The sequence below is a fragment of the Limulus polyphemus genome, unplaced genomic scaffold (assembly GCF_000517525.1).
Source record: "Limulus polyphemus unplaced genomic scaffold, Limulus_polyphemus-2.1.2 Scaffold273, whole genome shotgun sequence".
Taxonomy (NCBI): Eukaryota; Metazoa; Arthropoda; class Merostomata; order Xiphosura; family Limulidae; genus Limulus; species Limulus polyphemus.
This window is the reverse complement of record NW_013665883.1, coordinates 581,246-603,389: the sequence shown is the minus strand read 5'-3', so window position 1 is coordinate 603,389 and position 22,144 is coordinate 581,246. Positions and strand designations below refer to the sequence as shown.

General features: G+C 32.4%; 2 protein-coding genes across 2 annotated transcripts in view; one reads left to right on the top strand and one right to left on the bottom strand.

Annotated features, from left to right (window-relative positions):
* The window catches only part of LOC106456934 (nuclear valosin-containing protein-like), a 95,748-nt gene extending 95,060 nt beyond the window's left edge, over positions 1 to 688 (top strand). The window contains exons 29-30 of the mRNA XM_022382739.1: positions 109 to 318; positions 445 to 688. Of these exons, the coding sequence (XP_022238447.1) occupies positions 109 to 318; positions 445 to 579 (345 nt within the window). The 3' untranslated portion in view covers positions 580 to 688. The remainder of the gene's footprint in view (positions 1 to 108; positions 319 to 444) is intronic.
* A 3,701-nt stretch (positions 689 to 4,389) lies between these two features.
* LOC106456941 (WD repeat-containing protein 20-like) overlaps positions 4,390 to 22,144 on the bottom strand; it is a 37,297-nt gene continuing 19,542 nt past the window's right edge. The window contains 1 exon segment of the mRNA XM_013916318.2: positions 4,390 to 5,897. The gene's annotated coding sequence lies outside the window, so the exon portion shown is untranslated.

The window sequence follows — 22,144 nt, the reverse complement described above, 5'->3', positions numbered from 1 at the left end:
ACAAGTTCTTCAAATACCTATAGAATGATAGGTTTCTTTTTGGTGAGTGTGAAACATGTAAATACACCAGTTTGAATTTTTAAATATTAACTATTATTCTGTTTTTAGGTTATCATGGCAACAAATCGAATTGAAACATTAGATCCAGCTCTCATAAGACCTGGTCGAATTGACAGAAAAATTGAATTCCCACTTCCTGATGAAAAAACTAAAAGGAGAATTTTTATGATTCATTCAGCACGTATGACTTTAGCTGAGGATGTTAACATTGATGACCTGGTCATGGCAAAAGATGATCTGTCAGGGGCAGACATCAAGGTGAGACAGTTGCTTTTTGTTTGACTTTCACATGTTTTGTGTGTGTTTTATTCTTGTTACATTTGAAGAAGAAACATACAATATTATGATTGGATTAATTTCTTGTGTTAATTCATTTCATTCCAGGCTATTTGCACTGAAGCTGGTTTAATGGCACTTCGAGAGAGAAGGATGAAGGTAACAAATGAGGATTTTAGAAAATCTAAAGAGAATGTCTTATATCGTAAGAATGAAGGCACTCCAGAAGGACTGTATTTATAAATCTTTATAAGAAGGATAAGAGTTAATGATTACTAAATATTTCAATGTTGTTGAAATTGTAGTTTCACATATTTCTATCTCTTCATGTAGGTTGAAATAAATGTTTCTACTAAACATTACTTGACTTTGTTTTTCATTGCTACTGACTGCTAATATCCTAATGGAGTGATATGTGTTTGCTTAACTTCACCTTAACTTATTCATTAACATTTAATGAAACTTTATGCAATAGTTTTTTTGCCAAAATTTATCCAAGCCACAATTTTAAAATTTAAGGAAGTCATGCTGTATGTAATCATTGGAACTTTTAGGTTATATATTAATATAATTCAATTTCTATGTGTTAAGTTCTTTACTGTCTTACCAAGGCATGTTCTTATGTTTTAACACTTGTCTAAAATGTCAAATTCATAAATTTCTGGGCAATTGGATACCCTCTCTTCATTGTGATACAAAATTTCAAGTTCACATATGGTTAATGTCACACCGTTCAAGGCTAAAACAAAGATTTTAAGTGTTGTGTGTATATCCTCATAACAGTAATAATAATAATAAAAAAATTCCACACTTAGCAGGATTAAAAGTTATTTGTCAACTGCATGCCACAATTTTCTTGTTACAGTGAAATTTCTTTTAAAAGAGCAAAGCACGAATAAACGATGCTGATAAGAAGCACTGAATGTTACACAACTATTATGGTTAAAATTAAGAATGATTTTAAACTGAAGGCATAAGTATTTTCTAAGATGTATAGACAGGTGAAGATACCCTTAATTAGTGGTTTGATACGCTGTCTGTATAAAACAACCAATTATAAAAGTCAGTCTGGTAGTCAACCTGAATCACTTCTTGTATTCCACACAAATACCCAATTGAAAATGAAACAGTGATGAAGAAAATCAACCATCAAGAAGATGGTGGTAACAAGGTGAATAGCATCACTTCTCTGTCTTGGAAAGATTGGGTTGTAGAATTTTTTATCAAAGCTATACAAATGGCTATCTACACATAGCCATCCCAAAGTCTCAACTGACAGGATAGTGAGATTTGACTGTCAATCTTATAACAGTGTTTTTTTGTTGCAATGGGCTACAAACCATGAATCCATTAGGCCAAGCTTGGCCTAGTAAATATGATTTAAAAACATGTAATTTCTTTTAAATGACCACCAAAACATTTCTTCTGTCACAGGTTTTGAAGAGAAAAAATGGATAAATGAGTTTACTTGTGGAAAAAAAGGTTGATGCAGAAAGCTAATTCCTGGACAGCATCCACATTCAAGAAGTTTGGCCTACCTACTCCTCTAAATCATGGAGTGAATAAAAAAAACTACTATCTTGCCGAGCATGAATGTTTTCCCTAAAGAACAATCAATATACTTACAAACTGGTCAAATACTGCATTCTGAAAGATCCAAAAAACTGATTACTTACTATGGAAGAAAGAAAAATTACTGCACATAATGAAACATATTGAAGGTTGAAAAAGTACAAGTCCTTGTCAAAAAGAATCAATACAGTTCAAACTAAGTTTATTAACTGAATGAATTAAACTGAAGTACATGGTGATTGCAAGTTGTAAATGGAGTTCACCTCATAAGGATCAAAGTGCACATGGCACGACTTTCTGACAGTATCATTCAACATGGCATTTGATGTCAGAGTTATCAACCATTTATTTAACCTTATACTGCTGATTTAGTGACAGTTCATGGCAGTGGAGAGTAAATACCATATCAAAACACACGGTAGTGTTTGTGTGGCCAAAACAACCTGCTGCAGGACATACTGCATGTTATTAACAAGTGATAGTTTAGTGATTTTCCACTTTGTTTCTCAGACTGGAACACTGATAGATCTTTTCAACCTACAATTAGGAGTCTCATTTAATGTAAATATAAGCCACATGTGCAAAGTTATTGAACTAAAACCATTCAAATTTGCCAAAAGATTTTGCACATGTCTATGCAAAAAGTCACATGAGCTATTGGTCTAACATTTTTACTACAGCTTCACCTAGTTAGCTAGGCCACATATTTTGTTTTATCCTCCATCATGCTCCAAGTTGAACACAAAACGTGGCCTGGCTAACTAACGAATGAATATTTGCTGTAAAATTCTTATCAATGTTATAAGAGTAGCTACCAGTTTGACTGCCAATTTTGATTTCAATCGTTTTTTGGCCACACCTTTTTTAACACCTAAGGTGTTTTTGATTAGATACAATATAGAAAGATATTGAAAAAACTGTAGATATACATTTTAGAGGTTCTAAAGTTTATATATATATATGCAAACCACACAATGGACAAAAATATTTTTAATTTCACGTGAACATCATTTTGCGTTCCTGCTTGTCAGAGTCTCAGTCAGGCTGAAGTCATCAATTCACAGATATTTTGAATACAAATACTTTCGTAACTCCTCTGATTATTTGTGTACAACAGACTTTTACATTTTTGCTAAAAGCTTGTGACATTTTGTGTAGATACACACAATAAATTCAGAATTATAGTCAATATCCCTTCTACAACAGGTGGTCCAATGGACTGACTCTGTGCACATTTGGTTAAAGTGTTACAGGCAATGTTTTAGGTGCTTTACATGGACAATTAATCTTAACAAGTAGAATGCTACTTGGGCAACTATCTTTATTATCATTTGCTTCATGATGTTTAAATGAATCTTCATTATTAATAAAAACTTGAACTATGATCATTTCTTGTAAAATTTTTATTGTCAAAGAAAACTTACAGCTATTTAAATTATTTGAGTCATTCTCAACATCTCTGCAATATATTATCTGACTTTCCGCTCCCATAACAACATAGCCATTACTGCTATTCATGACAGGAGTTGAGGCACCTTCCTAACTAGTAATTGATGTAAAATATTTACAATTGTCTCTCTTTTATCACAAAACACTTGGAGAAAGACCATCTGGAAAGCTCAAATTGGCTTTAAATGTGGTGAACTGTACACCATAACACACTGAAAATAATTTTTACACCATTTCCAATACTGAAACTACAATACACCATTTTTGATATTTTAGTGCTGAAAACGATTGAAACCTTTTGCATATTCTATTATTCAAACTCTCAATAATTCTGAATATTAGCTTCCACATGACATACGTAGTAAAATTAGGAAGTCTTATTTGTATAAAATGTCTTATTTGTATTTGGCATTTTTTTTATTGCAATTCTAATGTGACAAAATAACTAACAACACAAGAAAATTTTCTGGGTAGAATGAATATAAAGAAAAATCAGTCCTTCATAAACTCACCTTACAAATTTATCCATAAGGGTTTTAAAAAACTGCATTTAGCATAAATTTAAACTATTACTAGAAAAAACACGAAAAAACAATCTTGGTTTTCCTAATACACAAAAAAAACTTAAGAAAAAAGAAACACATAAACCGAAATATTCTATTTCAGCAGTAGCAAACAAAATGGTGTTCTGAAGTTGCTCAAGTAAACTAACATCTAATTGTACAACCCAAAACAAACATATCAAAATATTTTCAGTAAAGAGTACAAGAGGAGTTCCTATTAATTTATGATTTTTTTCTCTTTTTACTTCTTCAATATTTTTTTTATAAGTTAATTAACTCTTTTTAAAGATTATACTTAATGCAAGTGATTAATTTATAATTAATTTTGGAGAATGAAAGATAATTTTGACACATTTCCAAGATACTATAATGAAAACTGTAGAAAACCTGTTTATGGAAGCTAAAAGTAAGCACCCGAGATGACTGTTAGAATGATAAATTATTACCAGTATATTGTTAAAACAATAAGTAAATCCTGGGAAAGACTGAGAGACAACTGTACAATACCCATATGAAACAATATACCACAACTACAGAAGAAATATATCAAATCTGTATCATGATTGCCATAAAAAATGCTTATTAGAATGTAAAATTCTTTTTTTTTTTTGCATAACCTTACATTTGGTATTGTTTAAACATTTAAGTACAGATAACATGTCTTTTTAAACCATTTTAAATATTTGTTTCTCACACAGTAATTAGACATATGTCAAATTTACCTCCGTAATGTTTTTCTCATAATTTATCTGAATATTTTATTCAAAGTTTCTAATTTCTTAGAACACAACAAAAAAAACAATTATATTTAAATCTGTTATAACATTTTCAGACTCTCATATCATAGAAAGTAAGAAAATTTAAGAAATTAATCATTTACATTTTACAACCTTTGCAAATACAACAAATGTAATTTAATAATAATTGATTGTTCTCTGTCATTCCATTTTTAGATCACCAACTTTAAAAAAAATATTTTCAAACTGACCACACTTTAAAACAAATAGCAGCAACTTGTATTTTTTTCTTAACAAAAATATTTCACATTTAGAAAAGTTAAACTAAGATATGACACATTATTTTTAAACTCTTACTGCACATAAAATTCCTTTTGCAAGGAATACAATCACTTATTTCTTCATTTTATTTAATAACTAGCCATAATTAAATGAACTTAAATTAAACTGACATCTATCAAATTTCAGAATAAATAAAACTTATAATATATTTTTATTCAGACCATGATCAATGATTTACCACAATCTTTCCAACATTCATATCAGCAGAATAGTTTAACTTAAAAATAGGGGGGGATTCTATTTCAAATTTGAATTATAGTGTTCTGCGACTTAAAGTGTCACTCACATGCACTGTAGAAAAACACAATGATGAACAGTTGGTCCTGGGTCACAGATTATCAATTTTATATACTGTAGACGAATCAAAGAAATACAATGATATTCTGTGCCCAAGTGAATTACCCATCTACCAAAACTTTAGATGGATCAACTCTGCCATAAAGTATCGCTGCTGTAGGTCACAGATGTATAAAAATTGAATAATGATGTTCTACGTCACAGAGTATTCCTTCATTTTCATTAAATAACCCTACTGACTATAAGACAAAATGTTTCAATGGATGAAAACACCAAAGGAGATATAGAACTCTAAATTCTTATACACAAATAAGTTGATCTCCGAGGAGGAGCTATGTGATGATAATGAGCACTTTTGGTTGGAGTACTAGCCAATATATAATTTCTTGAGACTAGTTGGCAGGCCAGTAGACATAACCAATCATAAACTTGTTTGTTTTCTCATTATCTTCAATATCATGATACTTTTACGTCATGAGCTTTTCCCCAGTTTCTAATAACTAAAACATCTCTGGTTCCTCTGTTGTTGTAGTATATGTTACAACAGTTCCTGCCAAAGGTTTACTAGACTATGGGTGGATACAAGTTGCTGAGTTAAGCTCTGAAAAAAAAAAGAATGAAAAAATATATATACACACACACACATATACATACATAAAACAAGATTGTTCAATAAACATACAGCAGCTGCAAGTTGGCATTAACTTACATCAGTAACTAACTTTATGAAATATTTTTTCATACATTTATATGTATATGTAATGCTTATTTCAGCTTGGATAATTCATAGATAAACAATTATCAGCAAACTTGCAACTATTTATAGAATATTAACTCTTACATAACGTGAAAAGTACACATGAATCAAGCTGTAACAATGTTAAATTGTGGAAAATGCTTTAAACTGATGTGAAGTAAATTGAAATTTAATACAGGAACTTAATACAAAATATGATTACCACAAATATTCTTCAAGAAATTGAATACAACTAGTGTGAAATACATCATAGCATCTGGAGTTGACTTATGATAACTAAATATATCACAGGTCTCAAAGAAACTGAATAGACATACTATCAATTATATCACAGTTACTTGTAGTAAATAAATACATCACAGCTTCTTACAATGACTGACAATAACTAAATACATAACAGCTCTTTTAGATGACTTAAGACAACAGTATGAAGCATAATGGAATATACATATTGATATTTAAACTAATTGTAGAGGAGGATAAAAAAAAGAAGCCGCATCATCAAAAATATAAAATCTCAAACTTTAGCTTAAGAAAATGAACAGTGCCCCAAAGCTTAAGAAAAATTTATTTTAAATATGTTAGTTTTTTGGATAAAAATACATGAGGAGGCATCTCAAATTATAGGAAGTTGTAAAGGCAAAATAACAGGAGCAGGAAACTATTAATTCAAAAAGAACTGAAGAGTAAATAGAAATAGATGTTCAATAAGGTTATTTTCAAACTGTTTGAGTAATTTAAGTTTTATTAATGTGAAGTCCCATTCATTAGCACTCCACAAAATATACATTTAAATTTTCATCTCAAAAGCTTTCAGTGTTTCAATGCACAACCAGCACTAAAACAAAGTTTGTTTCATTTTGTTATCAGCTGTAACTACACAAAAAATATTTGTCAAATTCAGAAATATTACACACACACAAACAAACACAAGTGCTAAATTTTAAAAGTCAAATCTGTTTTAAATAGCTGTTACTCTCTTCTGACACCAGATATATATATATATATATATATATATATATATATCTTATACTTGCAGACTGACTTTTAACTGGTCACTATCTAAATTGTATAGGATACATAACCTCTCCAACATCTATATTTATACATTGGTTTTGATATATATCCACTGTGGAGAAATCATTCGTTCATGATATCATAGTTTTCATACTATCTACCCATGATCATAACAACTTAGGCTGGTACTAAAACCCAAATTATTTTAAGTAAATCTGATGATATATGGGTTCTCTCTAAACAACTTTGTAAACACAGTTCCAAAAAGTTAAGGGTCGGGAGGCTGCTACAAGTCTCACCTCGATTAGAGTTCAGGGAAGCCTACTACTAGAGAGTCAAGGAGTGAAGTCCTTTTAAACTCATGTTAGAACTTTTGTATCATACAACAAAGTAGATAAAAGCAGTGCTCAAAATAAGTTTTTTTCTGTAAGGAGTAATCACTCCCAGAATTCTGTCAGTGGAAGTAATTAAATTTTTTACAAAGCACAGCAGCAACATTTTGTGATAAAAAGTAATTTAATTAATTATGAATTATATTATTATTTCAAAAGGTGAAATTTGGCACAGGATTAATTCAGCAAATTGAATTACCAGATGTAGTCATAATAAACACAAATAATGACATTACAACTTTTTTTTTTTTACACAAAATTGAATCATTCATGACTGCACCAATAAAACTTCTGGTAGTCAGAGATTGCTTATTTTTGTAGCTCTACTGTGTGAACTAAGGAGATATTGTGCAGAACTGCAGAAAGCTACAAGAATGCACCCATTAATTACTGTACAACCGTTAAAGTGGCAGGAGCCATATTCGTTTTTCCACAGCAGTAAAACATCTCAATATTTTTTAAAGCTGTAAATGGTTAATTTTTGGTGGGGAATTACACTGGTATGCTCCTTATCTGGAGCACTGATTAAAAGTAACACCCAAATTTCTTTAACACTAATTAAAACTCACATCTCCCAAATACAATTTCAAAAGCTATAAACCAAAAACAAGAAATTGCTTATCAAGGCAAATTGATAGTTTGGAAAACATTATCTGAAATTTATTACAAGTATCTTTAACAAGTAAACAAGGATCTAAGATAAGATACAACCATTTTCATAGAGAACTGGTTATGATCAAAAACATTATGTTGTCAGGTTGTTATGGTGACATTTATTTATTACTTACTTTAAAAACATGCAAATAAGTAATTTATATTCACCATTAATCCTTCCTGAAGTAGGAGGAACATGGCTAAAATAACTAATTTATTTTCTTTGTGATTTCATGCTTAACTAAACATCTGGATTGCTTTAACTTGTTACCAGTCATGCCAGATCATGTGGTCAAGACGTTGCTGTTTATAGAACTTCAAAATTGATTTAGATGATAAAGAAATAGAAGTATACCATTATTAATGAAATATGAATCACACACAAGATAAAAGAATTCTTTCACATCTGACTGATAATACACTCAGCCAACCAAGCATTCAAGTCAGAAAATTCATCCAAACAATTAGATTCTCCAAGTCTCAATGGGATGACAGCCTGGTGATGTGGATAGCTGAAGAGCTTTTCTAATAGGAAGACCCGGGACTGAATACTGACTCCCGTCACCACATACCATTCTCCTCAAGATCTCCTCAAAGATGGCAGCAGATTAGCAACAGAAACATAAATGAACTGGTAATTGGCATCTAATAATAATAATAATTAGTAACTAATTAATAATCAGTTCAGATTAATGAACAGTAACTAAGCTGTAGCTTTACCTGATAAGCAGAGTCCCCCATAAAACATCTGTGTAGATGAAGGGTGGAAATATCATGCTAAAAGAATCAAGGTGTCAAACCTAACTTAGCTGGCTCAGGAGGGAAAACACAGGTTGAGAAATCAACCTTCGAGCTACCATCAGATCTGTATTTCAATAATTATCCACTTGGAAATTTACAGAAAAGGAAATCAGTGAACTCATGAAACTAGTCTTATAAGGAAATCCCATATTTCCTCAAGAGCATCTGGACTAGTGACCACAAATCTAGAACACTGGCACTGAGACACATAGTATCAAAAATGTATGGCATAACTAAACTGGTAATTATGATCTAACAATAATAATAAAATTGTAATTACTGTTGTATCTTAAGCAATTTGATAGATGTATTGTATAATTCATGTTTCACAAAAAATAAATGTAAGCTTCTAAAACAATTGGGTAACCTCTGTCTAAACCACTGATGTAGTACCAAAATGGTGGATGAACTGAAGAAGGCAGTGCAAATTATACTGACAACTGAGATAGATACTGACCATAGTAGATGATGCTATAGGGTCAGAAAATACAAAAGAGCAAAAGAAACAAACTCATCTCCTCAAGAGGCTAAGATAATAATATCTTCTTACATCATATCCACAAGTGTTCTAGCTAAACATCCTGCAAGATGAAGCTTACCATCAGAGGAAACATGAAATGAATCACAGTTAACTAAAATTTTAGGAAGCTCTGGAAACAACACAAAAATATAAAGGTTGAGTATGTAATATTAAAACAAGTTTGGAGCCTCGCCACATCCATTCATGCTCTATTTGATGACCATGTATCTTGACAATAGCTCTTGAGCTTAATTCTATTGCAAAAGGCTCCATTGTAAGACTGTCACATCCAAATCACACCAATCCTTCCTGCTTGCTTTCTATAACACATCTAATGTACAAGAATGACAGTTTCCCAACACCTATTTCAACAGTCCAATTACACAGAAACCCACAGTTACTGCATCTTACTACTTGACTGATATGTCTTTATGTGGAATAGTATAACTATTTTATTCACTTTCCAGCTGCTTGAAGTATAACACAGTTGGTGAATATGTTGTGAGCTCACAGCCCCACACTGCTGAGGAAGTACTCTTGTTCATTCTGAATTTATGCAATAGTATCTAAAAAAGATCTGCAACTAACTCACCCAACTTGTGGATCATGACTAAGTACTGTAAAAAGCCTAATTTGATATGTGGCCGAGATCATGAATTAATGATCTAAACACAGTTTAAATACACCAGAATAGGGGTTTAGAGCCACCTGTATACGTGAATATGTTTCAGATAGTTTGCAGAGCATTTTTGACCTTGATATATATCACAGTTAGAAGCCAATATATAAGTTGCATGAAGCACTGGTAATGAATAAGTTAACATCATATTAATGTGGCTTTTGAAACCTTAACATGTACTATCACATAAATGGGATAAGAAATATAAATCACTTTATTTTAGGGCATACCAAATAGTATATAATCATATTTGTCATAAGATATTACTACTAGGCCTATTATGTTTTTAAACGCTACAATCTTAATCTAGTCCCTTAGGACCAACCACACTGTATTTGTTATGTCCAATGCCGATGACTCTTTTCACTCAATTATTATACATTCTTCTAATTTTTGAAAATCCCTAAGGGACTAGATTAAGAATACAGTGCTTAAAATGTAATAGGCCTAATACTAATGTCTTATAACAAATAAAATTGTAATCATTCTTTGCCAGCTTGTACAAGATGTACACACCATAACAAGTAGTATATTTATACTACAAAATACTATTGTTTACACACATATAGAAGTTTCACTTCCCCACTAAATATGAAGTACAAATCTAAAGAAATAATTTTAAGTATTCAAAAATAAATACATTATTACTGTTAGTCCCAAAACGTTACATTCTTAAGAGGTTCCAGTTAAAAAACTGCATTAGTCATTTTATTTGTTGTGCTCTAGTCGATATGGTTTTTATAACGGTCATGTATGAAATTCAAATATTAAAAGTACATAATAACTGGTTAGTAAAATTTATACCCTGCAAGAAAAGAAAATCCAATGAAGCATACAAGAGATAGAAACTGCTTTTCAATGCTTCCCTCATAAATGATCAATACAAATCATTATTTTTCTATTGAAGTGTTTCATTTCACTTTCTAATCTGGTTAGCTTGCTATACACCATGTGAAATATATGCATTATTTTAAGAAGTTTCTATGATTATTCAAATATAGATTATATAACACTGGTTTTTCTCATCTTAACTTTAAAAATAATTATATTAATAAAAGGTCTGATTAATAATTATTTTTCTTGATATATATATAAACAATCAAATAATTTATGTTTAAGCTGTTTTGGAAAAGTATATCTATCTATATATATAAATATAAAAACACATACAAGAATACGGCTAATAGTATTAAGAAAACCATAGCCAGTGTGATCTTTTAAGCACACCTCGAGGCTGGTTTCAACTTAGGTTTAGCATCTAGCAAAGCAACTGATAAAATAAAAATTTATGTTGAACTATGTCTGGAAAAAATAAATAAAGCTTCGTTTGGACACATATAGCATCTATAACAGGATTTGTTTCTGTACAGAAAACTGATCAGCCATAAAATAAAATTTATTAAACACATTAATTATTTTAAAAAATGAAACTCTAAGAACTATAAAAAACAAATTTGTTCCAAAATTTCACACACATGCATATAATGGCAGGATTTTTTTTTAAGGTTTAAAGATTTTTTTACTTTAACAATTTCAAAAACAACAACTTTCTTTTATATGCAATAACTGCTCAAGAAACTATTAGATTTCTAAATACATTATATGCATCACAATATGTGTGTTATACAAAACTAAGAAATAATATCAATTATGCCACATAAGGTTTTTTAATCAGGTAATTTCTTTATCAACCGAGAAAGAGCAATTCCACTATGATATATTTTTACAAGTTATAAAACTAATAATAAAAAATTTGTTTGTTTGTTGTTAAGCACAAAAGTACACACAAGGGCTATCCATGCTGTACCCACCATGGATATCGAAACCCTGTTTTTTGTGTTATAAGCCTTCAGACTTACCACTGAGCCACTAAGGGGTTTAAAAAATGAAAACATTGTTACATTGAAATATCTATGGAAGGTCATTTAAGTTTTTAAGAAATGACAATTAAGTCTGAAATACTTGTAGAGAAAACAATATTTTCCCTGGTGATCACACTAACTGATTCCCTTCTCCTTAACAATGGACCTGCATTAATGTTCTTATGATATAAGATAAAGCTTTTTTGAAGAACAGCCACATCAGTGTTCCCCTAGTATGACATCCAGTTTATTGGCTTCACAGGCATGGTGTGCATGAGCGTCATTCACCAGCACTGAACATTTCCTAGTAATCATTCGAAAGAAGTGATCATATACCATTTCAGCCAAAAATTGAGTTTTAGAAGGACCTTATAAGCCTGATCAATTAATTTTTGTTTTTACATATATATCTTACAATTTTTAACAAACTATCCATGCTTGGTAAGTGTAATTGCTTTTAATGGTCAGCAAGAAAACAGCATATTTAACAAATATATCAGAAGAAAATTTACATGCAGTTAAAACACTTCTGCAAAACCATCAATGTCAGAAACCTAATATCTCCACTAAAAAGTATATGAAATTTTTCATTATAATCAAATTTCATTAAAAACAAAAAAAACTATTGTCTATTGTTTACATCATCTGCTATTAGAAAATATTAACATGCCAGTTTGGCATCACCATGTTAATTGTTGTGCCATTTAAAACAAATGCATGGTTTTGGCACACAGAATATGTGGCAGATTTGTAAACTTAAGTATGAAACAGACTTTCATAACAAAATTAAATATGGCATAAATTAATGAACATAATTATAAGTGGAATACAATATTTGTAAACAGTATTATACTGTTTGAAACAAAGAACCTCAAGAACTTTTTTTTTCTGTACAGATCTCTCTAAAAGTTGAAGTACTTGTGATAGGAAAATAATCATATGTGAACAGTATTATACTGTTTGAAACAAACAACCTCAAGAACTTTTTTTCTGTACAGATCTCTCTAAAAGTTGAAGTACTTGTGATAGGAAAATAATCATATATGAACAGTATTATACTGTTTGAAACAAACAACCTCAAGAACTTTTTTTCTGTACAGATCTCTCTAAAAGTTGAAGTACTTGTGATAGGAAAATAATCATATATGAACATAAACTAGCCTTATCACAGTACAGCATCATGTCAGAAAATTGACACTTAATGAAATATATTACATACTTACCTTTAGTAAGTATAATGATAGCATTTCCACAAGCAGGTTGTTCAAACTGGACTTTTCATCATTTCTCAGTGAACCCTTTAATCTGACTTTTCAAGAATAGTTTATATTCACATAACCTTTTATGATTATTAAAACTCATTACTTTGTACGTCAAAGTAAGCTATATGTTATGTCACCAACTAGTAAACATAACCTTTCCAAAGGTCCTTCTTTATATAAATGTGGAAGACTCTTCTTAGATAAATATCTTCATTTTGATTTTAATCTGATTAGTTTTCTCTTTAGATCATAATTTTATTCAAAGTGAGGGAATATTCAAAGTGTGCATGACAAACCTGTACTTACTTCAGAGAAGTTAGGTATTTATATAAAATTTATTAGAAAAAAAACAACAACCCTTCTTTTTGAATACTGCTGTTTCTAACCTGTTTTTTTAAAATTGTGGGGAGGTTCAGAGGCCAATTGAGTGCTTGCTTCTTACTTTAGAAAGTTGGCAAATTAGGATCACAAAATTACATAAGTGAAAATGACAAAGCAAAAACTAAGAATGCATTGCTATACATTTAGGACAGAGACAGAGTTGGAAATAATGGTCAGTATACGACAAACTACCAATCAAATCTGGAAAATGCAGACCAAACCTTAAAAACTTCACAGCTTGATCAATAAATTTCAATGAGAAAATGCCAAAAGAAAATAATATTTCAATAAAACAACCAGAATTTCTAAAATTAAACTAAATAAATGTTAATCGTTTCAATATTATCATTATAAGAAATCACATACTGAAACAGTATGAGTAATGAACAATACCACATTCTTGGAACAAGAAATTACAAATCTAAAAACACTTTATTTTTTCCTGTATTTATGTTAGTCAACAAAGCAAGGAAGATTAAAAGTGTAAAGTAATTGTGACATAAATCATACACGTAAAAGATTCTGTTCGGTCAATTTTTTTTGACACAAGCTTATATGTCATAAAATGTACAATATAAAGTAAACAGTATTATATTGATATTCTTTAACCAGCAAAAAAGTTCTGTGTTAAAAAATTACCATATAGTTTATTGCTTTTATTGAAGTTATTCAAATTTCACAGGTCTATATTTCAAAAACTTAAAACAATCCCCATCTGCGATATTATATACCATCCAATTAATGAGAATAACTTGAAAGTAAAGGCCAAATATAACTTAACAAACACCTAATCTTTTTACTTACTATATGGAAGTAAACAGTTGCCAACTTTCACTTGTGATTAATACTTAATATAATTTCCAATACTGAAAGGATTATCTTGTTTTAAGAAAATTAAAGTTATTTGCAAACTATTATGCTTCAATATCATGAATTATAAAAGCAGGATATATCATATATAAAGTAGATTTTGACTTAAACCCTGTTACGTGAACAGTACTGTTTGTGAGCTCACTCATGTACTTGTGTTATCATAACCTGAGCTAATTACACTTAATGCTCAAAAAGTTTATAATTGCAGTAAATGTTCCATTATTGAAGTTATTTTTACTGATAAGTGGGAAATTATAAAAAGACTTTCAATCAAAACATACTATCAAACAATTCTAATTCTTGCCGGCTGACTTCCTTAGTCCACTAGTACTTTATATACATTTTCTTCACCAGCAAAACTATATTAAATATATAGCTTTAATGGACTCATAGTTCCTAAGTGAAATATCCAGTGTTTAAGGTAGTGACTAATGCTCTTTTTAATATTTATTTCATAACAGAGTCCTACTATGCCTTTGATGATCTAGTACAACTAATAAGAACAAAACATATCATATAAGGATGCTGCTTTCAACTGAAGAATCAGAATAGAAATCAGAAATAAAACACATCAGTCTTAATATGTGGAAATGTATAAATAATCTCCATCACAAACTTCAAGCAACAATGGAGCATTAGAAAAGTGCATACTTTAGCAAATAACATTCAGAAATCCTGAGCTTTCCCAAATGACATGACAAGTCACTAGAAGGAGGACACTTGCTCATCAACATAAACCTACACAAATAACCTAAAGTCTAATACTGTAACTAATCAAGTTGACAATTTTCTACAAAGGTGATGATAACAGGTGTTACAGTACATATGTTCTACATCACTGCCTAAAATACAATAATTCAAAGGAGCTATAGCCATATAAGTAATGAATACAACTTAATTTTAAACTTGTTGGAAAGAGAATTATATTTTGCTGACAAAGAATTTATGCTTCTCACATATCAATCAAACAAACAATAAATTACATCATTTAGGTACAATAACAATAGAAAAATGTGCTTGACAACTCCCTCAAACTAGTTTTAGATCTAGAATAGAAAAATAAAATAAAAACAAAACTGAGGTGATACAGAAAAATCAAACAGTATCATCTGTCAGTCTGCAAAACTACACAATCACACAAAAGTTAAAATTTTCCTATACTGAAAATGTATTTTCGATAGTTACTTACCTCATCTCAGATAAATAGCTATTCTTGTTCAGTGCTGCCATCTATATGAAAAACAAATGTCACAAGCCTTCTGCCTCCCCTCCATAGGAAATGATTCATTCCAATGTTTCTCTCATGCAAATCATCATGCGACAACCCTCCACCAATGAGAGTGCCACACACTCTCGTTACGCATGTGACTCCCTCTATTCTATTCTACCAGACTATCACTTCGAGTTTTGGTAGAAGATAGAAGCACCAGTTCTCAGTGGGGAGGAATGGTGGGAAGTGTGAGAGGAGGTAAATACCTTTCGGAAATAGACTGTTCTACCAAAAGTCATGAGACACACCTTTGATTGAAGGAAAATGGATGTGATGATGAAATATGCTAATAGTTTGGCCTATAAGGGTGATCAGCAGTTTGCTTGAAAGTCATTTCGAACTTGTACGCTAAACGATGAGTACACAGAAAGGGCTAACAGTTTCAGAGGGGAAGGATAGTTGGATGTCATTTGGGGAAAATGTCTCTACATGCTATTGTGCAACAATTAAACATTCCCAGGTCGACAATTGGCAATGTGTTGAAGAAATAGAAGTCCACAGATGACAATGAGCCCAAGAAATGACCAGGTAGATGTAAAATACTGAGTGATAAGAACTGATGCGCCTTTAGAAGGCTGGTTACCTCATCTCGCCATCAGACCCTAGAGAATCTGTGTTTGGAGATGTGAGCAGCCACAGGCAATCCTGTAAATGTTTCCACGACATGTCAAGAGCTGCGTACCATGAATTTTCAAGGAATAACTGCAGCCCACAAGCTGTTGATAACAAAAACAAATTTACACTGTCAATTGGCATGGGGCAAGGCACACAGAACATGGACCGTGGATCAATGGAAATCAGTCCTGTGGAGCAACAAGTCATGCTTCAAGCTCTTCCACTCTGATGGACATGTTTGGGTATGGAGGATGCCTGGAGAATGCTTATTACCTGAGTGTGTTGTCCCAACAGTGAAGTTTGGAGATGGCGGTATCATGGTCTGGAGGTGCTTCTCGTGATATGGACTAGGTCCACTGGTCGCAGTACATGTATCCATGAATGCTGAATCCTACACTGATGTTCTGAACAATTCTATGTGTCCTACATTGTGGCAATTTTATGGCACTGGCCCTTATACCTTCCAACATGATAATGCTCCATGTCACAAAGCAAGGACTGTGAACTCGTGATTTGAAGAGAATAGCATTGTAACATTGCAGTGGCCAGCACAGAGCCCAGACCTCAACCCGATAGAACATTTTTGGGTTGAACTCGAATGCAGAATCAGGACAAGACCAAGAAGGCCCTCTACAGTAGTGGAGCTTACTAAAGCTTTAAATGAAGAGTGGAACATAATACTACCAGCTTTCTACCAGAAATTAGTAGACAGTCTTCCACGATGCACTGAAGCAGTCAGTATGGCCAAAGGTGAGCCAACATGCAATTAATTTCTTGGAATAAAGACATGTTTGATTCATAATTACCAGTGTCCCATGCCTTTTGCAGGATAGTGTATATTTTCAGTATAGGAAAATTATAACTTCCGCTCACATAAATAGTTAGAATCCCATACTGAATAGGTGGAGGGACTGTTGCGAGGGAAGAAAAGAAGCATCCTTTGAAAGCATCTGAAGGATACACTTTGAGAGGAGAGAGTAAGATCTGATGTGGGAAACTGCATCACATCTGAACCAAGTACATTCTTTGCCTATCGGAGAAAGGTGTAGTATATATGGGCAGAAAAACAGAGGAGCACATCCAAATATGTGTGAAAAACAATGGAAGTGCCCCCAAGTGTATAGTGGATAGGGCACGACAGACCACACTTGGCATGTCAACTACATCCAAAACCCATACCGCTGGGAACTGACATCCATGCAGGAGTAGGATGAGGATCATATCATCTTCACCTCAAGTTCAAGAGACCAGAAGGGATCTCAAACCTCCCTGACTCGGGAACAGGGCACATGTGAAGAATAAAAAATATATATCGATCCGGGAACCCAACATCCTGTATCAAAAAGATGTCACCATAAAGAAATCAACTCCCTCAACAGTGAAACTGACCAGAACTATCCCAGGCACAATAACATCCCAAGTAGCATCCTTAACAATACCAAGTACCTCCACCACGACCCACAACACAGATGGAGTATAATTGAAGGAGGAAGACAGACATCCATAATAAACGTGTGAGGAATTATGTTGATTGGTTCTACTCTAAATCGAAAACCTGACTACTGGGAACCAACATCCATGTGGGAGTAGAAAGAGGGATCCCAATCTAAGGGTTGAACTGCAATTTGACGTCTCACTCATTTGGTTTTCATAAGCTTTATAGTTGAGGATATCACATCATCTACATCAGCAGAACACCACCTCCCTACTCTGCACTGAATGGTATTTCTTTATTGATTTGTTATTTCATTAAACCATTTTGGAGGATGTCTCCACAGTCCACCACCCCAGCAGCTTGGAACTGGAAAGTAGTAAGGACTCCCAAACTCCACTGGAAGTGAAGGGGGTGATACGTGGTGGAGATTCAGGAGGAATTTCAACACCTGAGAAAGCAGACCATACTGATTAATTCAATACAAGGCATGGCAGGGATGGGTAGCTATCCCCTTCTGCTTTACCCATGCAGTCCATGGGTGGTACAGTCCAGGACGAGCATATTTATGAAGCAATTCCATTGCAAGAGTAACCTTCAAGCAATCTTGTGGAACACCCCATCTCAAAAGTGTGCATTGTGTGGCTATGGAACATAATAAGCATGTGGAAATGGATGAACAGTGTGGATTTTAAAGGTTAAAGAATACCTGGTCAGGATCTATTAAGAAAAAGAGTGGCATGCCCCTGCAAAAGAAGAGGTACATAAAAGAAAAGGTAACTTACCCAGTCACAGTCTTATGAAAGAGTGAAAAATGGCACAGGTGAATGACTGTACCCTGACAAGAAGTAGTTACCAAAAGCAGAGAATGGGAGAAGAATGTACAAGATGTATTCCCAGTGCTCGAAAGACAAAATACCTCCAACTGACAGCAGGGTAGACATGCAGGGAAATAAGGAGGTGCAGGTTAGGAGTGAAGACACCAGGAAGTGAAGATGAGAAGAAGGGTACATTGAAAAAAAGACCAATTGAATCACATTCTAAACCTAATGGGTAAGGGTGGAAGGGAAATATAACAGACAAAGAAGTGGAGTATAAGGAAGAAACTTGTCAAGAATTAACTTAGAGGGCCTGAAGAAAAACTGACAAATCTAGACTGTCTAAAAACTGGTCCTTCCATCATAGGAGGAAGACAAACAATATTGGGAGCAGGTAGGGTGGGCCCTGGCTCCCCTCACAAACAAAATTAATGGTAAGAAGTAGAAATTATAAGTTAAACGAAATTAAAGACAAGAAGTATAAAGCATAAATTAAATTAATGGTAAAAAATTGTGTAGTGAAATAAATAGATGGATGTGATGTTCTGTGTTGACGAAAAGATAAATAACCTAAATATCAATAAACCCATAAAAAGAACCACAGGGAAACCCAAAATCAACAGACACTTATTAAGCCTAATCGAACAAGATATTTAACATAATTAATGATTAATGCAGAATAAACATTTAAAAAGCCTAACTGAACAATACATAAAAATATCACTATGCCCTAAAATAAATAGTTAACTGAACAATAAGTATGTACAATATTGAGATAAGTTGGTGTGGACCCTAGCTCAAGAGTTCCACACAAACGAAGTGAATAGGAAGAAAAACAATATAGTGAAATTAATTTTAGATATATCAGTAAGATGAATTACAGGCAATTCTAAAACAACAAAGACCATGGTAAGCCTAAGCAAATGGAATAGTAGGAAAATACAACTAAGACTAATGGCTAACCTAAACTTGACTATGACTATTAAACAATCAAAAGAAACTTATGTTACGGAACCCACATAACAACAGATAAAATATTAACAATAAAAGTATAACGTCTCATCTTTCCAAAGTTGGCGAACGGTATTGAAAATATGTGGGCTCCCAAAATCAAGGTGAGGCCTGAAGAAAGTTAGTTCACAGGACAATCAATCTCCTGATGAAGTAAAGCTGAAAATATTCCCGCAGAATACCATGACCTGAAGCCTATCTAAAGTGCTACTAGAACAAATAACCTTCGAAGTGGTAATGGAAAATTCGTAATGCACAATGAATAATCAAAACACAACTGTGTTGGTAGAAACAATAAAAGTTTTTGCAATAACTAAACAAGTCCCATAACTGGGTAGAAATATCAAATAATTCCACTTTGGAATAACTCAACAAGTTACAAATAGCACTATAATGTAATAAAGAGTAAGCTTGTTGAGAGAAATTAATACAAGGATATGGAAAAATATTATAATAAAACACTTGAAGAGAGTACAAACTAAATATTAGAACACGAGTACTGCCAAATGAGAAGTGATAGTATGGTGGAATTGAATAGAGGGAGTCACGTGTGTAATGAGAGTGTGTGGCACTCTCATTGGTGGAGGGTTGTCTCATGATGATTTGCATGAGAAACACATTGGAATGAGTCATTTCCTATGGAGGGGAGACAGAAAGCTTTTGGCATGTGTAAAACTTTTTTGTGCATATAGAGGGCAGCACTGAATGAGAATAGCTATTTATGTGAGAAAAGGTAATGTACGGTCTCAGAAATAAATCTTAACAGATTTGTACATTATAGTTACAAGTTCAAAAGTAAATTTCCAGCAAACAGTTTAAATGAGAATATGAAATAAAACACACTGAAAAGACAAGGTAAAAGTAAAAAATGTGCAATTATATGCAGAAAGGGTATAAATTAAATTTAGTTTTACCCAACAGCTATATACTCATTAAATCAAAGACATTTGAGAAGAACAGAATTTTGCTCATCATCATCATAAACTTAAGGGAGAAGCCCAGTACTTGAACAAAAGCTGGAGCTATAATAACCAAAAAAACAGGGACTGTTTCTATATATAAACAAAAAAGACCAGGAATGATGTGTTAACATTTTACATAAAAAATATTAACAAAAGGATAAACTTCAATAAGAACTGCCCAATTTATGTCAAATAGATTAGTACTTCTGTGAAGAAATTTCATGTTAGCTCATAAAATGCTAATTGACAAACTAATTATAATACACTTGAGAAATGTTTTTCAAGTTACAAGAAAACTGGTTCAGGAAATAACCAGGTTCTAGACAGATGACAACATCAAGCATATTGAAGTAAAAAAATAACAGTACAAAAAAATCAGAGATCCAAGAAATATCCTGTCATTGCAAAGCAGAAACCTATAAACAATGAATGACCAGGTGATTACTGTCAAGTTTTTAAATAAATATTATATTTGTATATTCTCTTCTGAAATTAGTTTGCTCACTAAATGTTCTTGACCATCAAGAAAACATACTAAAAGACATCAGAAGCTCAATACTGAAAAATGAAAGGAGAATGGGAAAGAAGTTTCTCCAGAATTATGAAATGAAAAACAAACTAAATACCCAGTGACTTGAAGAAAGCATAACCACTTAACGCAGAGTGAATTGACAAACTTGCATAAAAATTTCAAAACAATAACAAAAAAATAAACAGTGAGAATAACTGAAATGTACACAGAATAACAAGTCAAAAAAATTTTGAAGTACAGGAATGAATAGCATAGCAAAGTACGGCAACAAAGGAATTTAAAAAAATCACAAAATACATAAATTGGTAAACAGAATTTAAACACTCACAATTGGGAAATAAAATACTGCCACACAGCAGTCTGCTCTTGTAAGTACTTACAGAAAGACTGACTGCATAATAATCCACTTGTCAGAGTCCATTGAGCAATGTGGAATGGTACAGTTTGAACAATCTGCAACGGTCTTCAGTCCTTCTAGAAATAAGATTATGTTAAAACTCAACATCACAATTATACACATTCTTCAATTGAGAATTACAAGTAGCAGCACACTGCAAAACTTCCATGTACGAATATGTGCTTTTCTTAGAGGGGTATAGAACATGTATCCATATTCAATGCATGCATCTCACAAGGAAAAAAAAAGTGCCCAGGATAGAGCTGGAAAATATTGCTGGACTGAAAACAGGAAGAACAAAATATCCTATGGCAACTGTTTAGTAGATGATCACAATTCTGTGAAGGGACTGACACACTGAGATGGCAACCTTATATACAGCTCTTATTCTAATAATCCATGAGTGAAAGCAAAGGAGAATATGTTATTATATGTCAACCACACTACATCTGCCATATCTATAGCTGACAAAGTCATTCACTTAATACCATGTCTCATCAGGCCAGCTGGAATACGACAAACACAGTAGTGGTCTAGGCATTAGATATATATGTCAACCACACTACATCTGCCATATCTATAGCTGACAAAGTCATTCACTTAATACCATGTC